The 5,305-nt window shown below is 53.3% G+C and overlaps 1 protein-coding gene across 1 annotated transcript; it reads left to right on the top strand.

The window, feature by feature from the left end:
• The first annotated feature begins 244 nt into the window (after window positions 1-244).
• LOC133887503 (probable beta-D-xylosidase 7) lies at window positions 245-5,010 on the top strand. The gene is made up of 4 exons (XM_062327483.1): window positions 245-928; window positions 2,660-3,117; window positions 3,226-3,323; window positions 3,524-5,010. Exons 1-4 carry the CDS (start codon window positions 359-361, stop codon window positions 4,879-4,881), a joined length of 2,484 nt encoding a protein of 827 aa, XP_062183467.1. The 5' UTR covers window positions 245-358; the 3' UTR covers window positions 4,882-5,010.
• Window positions 5,011-5,305: the final 295 nt, after the last annotated feature.

Raw genomic sequence — 5,305 nt, forward strand, 5'->3', positions numbered from 1 at the left:
AACATATATCTAGCAAGTATATATACGAGAATTCAATAATTTCCAAATTTATTTTAGTTCTAAACACAATACGTAGGCGTGTACATGCATACTTTTATGGCTCCCATCCGTTTAAGCAATCCCTGATTAGACTACCATTAGGCATCAACGCAAAGCAACGCTGTTGGTTTAGATCACTAATAAAAGTAGCTACTGCTAATTAACCGGATACACGAAATGGATATCTCCATGGAATGGAAACATCGCCCGGCACGCATCGATCGATCTGCATTGAAATCTTCTCCGAAAGGCAAAAGAAGGATTTCCATCCCATGCAAGCTTTGCGATTCCTCTTGATGGCTACTACTAGTGGTTGTAGATGTACAGTGCATCACACGCAACTCCTATGAGCGACACGCGGCGAGCTCCCATTCACGGAGGTCGCCTATTTAGGCAGGCGCGCGCTCGCTGCCTTAACAGTACTACTACTTCTCCCGCCATGGCCGCCTTCTCCACCTGCAGCCACATCGACGCCGGCGGCATGGCAGAGGTAGCGGTAGCGGTCCTCCTGACGCTGATGATGGCGTTGCTGGGAGCAGTGGTAGAGGCTGGGGACCCGCCGTTCTCGTGCGGCCCGTCATCGGCGGAGGCGTCCCAGGGCTACGCGTTCTGCGACGCGACCCTGCCCGCGGCGCAGCGGGCCGCGGACCTGGTGGCGCGGATGACTCCTGCGGAGAAGGTGGCGCAGTTGGGGGACCAGGCGGCCGGCGTGCCGCGGCTGGGCGTCCCGGCGTACAAGTGGTGGAACGAGGCGCTGCACGGGCTGGCCACCTCTGGCCGGGGGCTGCATTTCGACACGCCCGGCGGCGTTCGCGCCGCCACCAGCTTCCCCCAGGTGCTGCTCACCGCCGCTGCCTTCGACGACGACCTCTGGTTCCGCATTGGCCAGGTACGAACGAACCTTACGTTACACACAGTCTCTCTTCTTCTCCGCCAGCGCGCGCAGGACACGGCGGGCATGGGCGCCCCCACGCTGGCACTCATGGCGCGCGTGCCATTATAGGACACCGCGCTTGGATCGCTGGCACGGGCGGGTTGTTTGGAGCTGGACAAATGCCATGCATGCACCATCGATGCCGCGCCGCGCCTTTCAGCTAGCGGCTTTTTCGCTGGTTCGATCCGTGATGTGGGAACGGACAAGCGAGGGTACTGCGGCACATGATCTATGCTTGCGGGTCAGGGTTTGCTAGGTTGCGATTCCATTGCTGGATGTAGCTAATTCCGATCAAATAATCTCCGGTCCCTACGTCTTACATTGAACCCGCGGGATAGCAAATTTGTAGATACATGTCATTTAGCTTATTTGTGGTAATTGTTATTTTGCATCAAAAGCTGCGACCAAGTGCGTGTTGGTATTTTGGTATACTATACACTTTACAACTGAGCCCAGGCTTTAAAAAATGATTCATACTTTATACAAGAAACGATCGTGCTTGTTGGCCTAACTACATTTGCGAAATGAATTACCAACTTAAGCATCACTAATTTGACAAGTATGATGGTTGAACTAGCACGTACCTTCCTATCTATTTGTGTGTATATATATATATATATATATATATATATATATATATATATATATATATATATATATATATATATATATATAGACACACAGAGAGAGCGCTAGTAACATTTAAAAAATTGATTTGTTAGGATAATGGTGGAGCTCGACCAGACACCATGCATAACTAGCGCTCTCTCTGTCTATATATATATATACACACACAGAGAGAGCGCTAGTAACATTTAAAAAATTGATTTGTTAGGATAATGGTGGAGCTCGACCAGACACCATGCATACCTACCTGCTGGCCAGGTAATTTGTGCTGGTTAAGGATTCACAAAACCGTTTGTGCATGTAACTTAAAATCGACAATCCACAAGTTCCAATATTGAAATTGGGCTACTTTTGTCGAGTTTGAATTCGTTTCATTCTGTTCACTCTCCCAAACCAACCGAACAAAGGGAGCAGCACGTGAACTCAGAGCGGCAGAATGTTTGTGTGGGGAAGTGGCCTTTTCGTTTGAGACGTCACGTGTGTGCGCGCATAGATCACGATCTTTTGGACTGTATACCTAACCTTTGTGTTGATTGTTCTCCGTGGGTACAAAACCTCTGCTAATTAGGTGCCATTGTAGGTGTTGTGTTGTGCCGGGTTGTGCTGTGAAATCTAATTAACTAGTAAGAACAATATTTACCAATTTTATTGTGATTTTTGTCGTTAAAGGGAAAAAAAATAAGATTGCAAGTTGAAACTAACTACTGCGCCTAAAATTAAAAAGTGATTTTTTTTTTCAAAAGACACCGCAAATTCAAGCAGAGCCTAACTCAGTGCACTAGCAGCCCACAAAAAGCCCTTTAGTTCACCAGCTTGAATGATCAGATGGGGGCAAAAAGCGACATTGCTCTTTTTTAAATCCATACTCGTGCATATGAACTTTGCAAAAAGGCCTAAGCATGCATATGTGGTCACTCACCATTCACCAAGAGTGTTTTGCAAGCATGTCTTACTAGCTATACAATTCTTCTTGCCTTCTCTTTTCTTTTCTTGTCCACTCTAGATTCTGCCTGCCATGTGAGCTCATCTCATCTGTGGCTAATGTCATAATACTTGCAGGCGATCGGCCGGGAGGCCCGGGCGCTGTTCAACCTGGGCCAGGCGGAGGGGCTCACCATCTGGTCCCCCAACGTCAACATCTTCCGCGACCCGCGCTGGGGCCGCGGCCAGGAGACCCCCGGCGAAGACCCCGCCACGGCGAGCCGGTACGCCGTCGCCTTCGTCCGTGGCCTGCAGGGGAACTCCTCGACCGCTGGGCTGCTGCAGACCTCGGCGTGCTGCAAGCACGCCACGGCGTACGACCTCGAGGACTGGAACGGCGTCGCGCGGTACAGCTTCGTGGCCCGGGTGACGACGCAGGACCTGGAGGACACCTTCAACCCACCGTTCCGGAGCTGCGTCGTTGACGGGAAGGCCAGCTGTGTCATGTGCGCCTACACGGCCGTCAATGGCGTGCCGTCGTGCGCCAACGCCGACCTGCTCACCGGGACCATCAGGGGAGACTGGGGCCTCGACGGGTGAGGCATTGCTCTCTGGCTGAAGTACGGCGAGTCACATGCGCGGCTCTAGCGAAAGTACGGCGAGCGCTGATTCCTCCATGTTTCTGTTTCGGTTTTTGTTGCCAGGTACGTCGCCTCGGACTGCGACGCGGTGGCAATCATGCGTGACGCGCAGCGGTACACGCCGACGCCGGAGGACGCCGTCGCGGTCTCACTCAAGGCTGGTAACGTCTCCTGTCTTGGGTCCGCTGCTTCTCTGCTTATATCCTCTGCCTCTCTGCTTGGCCACCCTGCTCAATAACGTTTCTGTATCGATCTCGTACTCTCGCTTTTTGCAATGTTTAGCAAGAAATTTATCTCTACAAGTTACGTGAATTTTCGCGAAATAACAATCACTAAGTTCACTCCCGTGGGCAATATCTAGGATTGGACATAGACTGCGGCTCCTACGTCCAACAGCACGCCACGGGCGCGATTCAGCAGGGGAAGCTGACGGAGCAGGACGTCGACAAGGCCCTCACCAACCTCTTCGCGGTCCGGATGCGGCTGGGCCACTTCGATGGCGATCCCAGGACCAACATGTACGGCGCCCTCGGCGCCGCGGACATCTGCACGCCGGAGCACAAGAGCCTCGCGCTGGAGGCAGCGCAGGACGGCATCGTCCTGATCAAGAACGATGCCGGCATCCTCCCGCTCGACCGATCTGCAGTCGCCTCTGCCGCCGCCATCGGACCCAACGCCAACGACGGCATGTCGCTCATTGGCAACTACTTCGGCCCGCCATGCGAGTCGACGACGCCGCTCAGGGGCCTCCAGGGGTACGTCAAGGACGTGAGGTTCCTGGCCGCGTGCAACTCGGCGGCCTGTGACGTCGCCGCGACAGACCAGGCGGTCGCGTTGGCGAGCTCGGCGGACTACGTCTTCCTGTTCATGGGGCTGAGCCAGCAGCAGGAAAGCGAGGGCCGCGATAGGACGAGTCTGCTTCTCCCGGGGATGCAGCAGAGCCTCATCACCGCCGTTGCCAATGCGGCGAAGCGGCCGGTGATCCTGGTGCTCCTCACCGGCGGCCCGGTGGACATCACGTTCGCGCAGTCAAATCCGAAGATCGGCGCCATACTGTGGGCTGGCTACCCTGGCCAGGCGGGCGGCATCGCCATCGCCAAAGTCCTCTTCGGCGACCACAACCCCAGCGGGAGGCTGCCAGTGACGTGGTATCCGGAGGAGTTCACCAAAGTGCCCATGACGGACATGCGGATGCGCGCCGACCCAGCGACCGGCTACCCCGGCCGGAGCTACCGTTTCTACCAGGGCAAGACTATCTACAAGTTCGGCTACGGCCTCAGCTACTCCAGTTTCTCCCGCCGGCTCCTCTCCGGTGCCAATAAGCCCGCCCTCTACACCAACGTCCTCACTGGCCTAAGGGAGACGTTGACCGAGGAAGGCGGCGCAAGCTACCACGTAGACGACATCGGCACTGACGGCTGTGAGCAGCTCAAGTTTCTGGCGATGGTGGAGGTGCTGAACCAAGGCCCCATGGACGGCAAGCACTCAGTGCTCCTGTTCATCCGGTGGCCGAACACGAAGAGCGGCAGGCCGGCGAGCCAGCTTATCGGGTTCAGGAGCCAGCATCTCAAGGCAGGGGAGAAGGCTAACCTCAGGTTTGAGGTCAGCCCGTGTGAACATTTCAGCAGGGTTAGGGAGGACGGCAGGAAGGTGATAGATAAAGGGTCTCATTTCCTCATGGTTGACAACCATGAGATGGAGATTGGATTTGAGGCTTGATTTTTAGATGGCCAGAAAGAAGTACGGGTCCATACGCTGCAATTCTTTGCTAAAATAATTTATGGCTTCATTGATTATTCTGTACGACGAGATTTTGTAACGGTTCAAACAAGCAGGACGTTATGAATACACTCTACATGAGGCTGCTAATATTTCTCGTATAACTTTGGGTAATGGATCCACAAATTAAATAACATGATGCCCAAAACGACATGTATGTTTGACGGTATTTTGTTCATATCCATCGCGCATATTCACTACTATTTTATATGTATCCTTATGTACTATTCAAGAAGCAAGAAGGCAAAGCATATTTCTGCATGGACCACGCAAGTATGTGTACAAGGCAAGTAAGAGTGCATGCATGTCTGTGTCCTCGCGTGTAGGCCATCTCCAAAATACGTGGACGTGTATACGTACAGCT

The sequence above is a fragment of the Phragmites australis genome, chromosome 12, assembly GCF_958298935.1.
Source record: "Phragmites australis chromosome 12, lpPhrAust1.1, whole genome shotgun sequence".
NCBI classification, from domain to species: Eukaryota; Viridiplantae; Streptophyta; class Magnoliopsida; order Poales; family Poaceae; genus Phragmites; species Phragmites australis.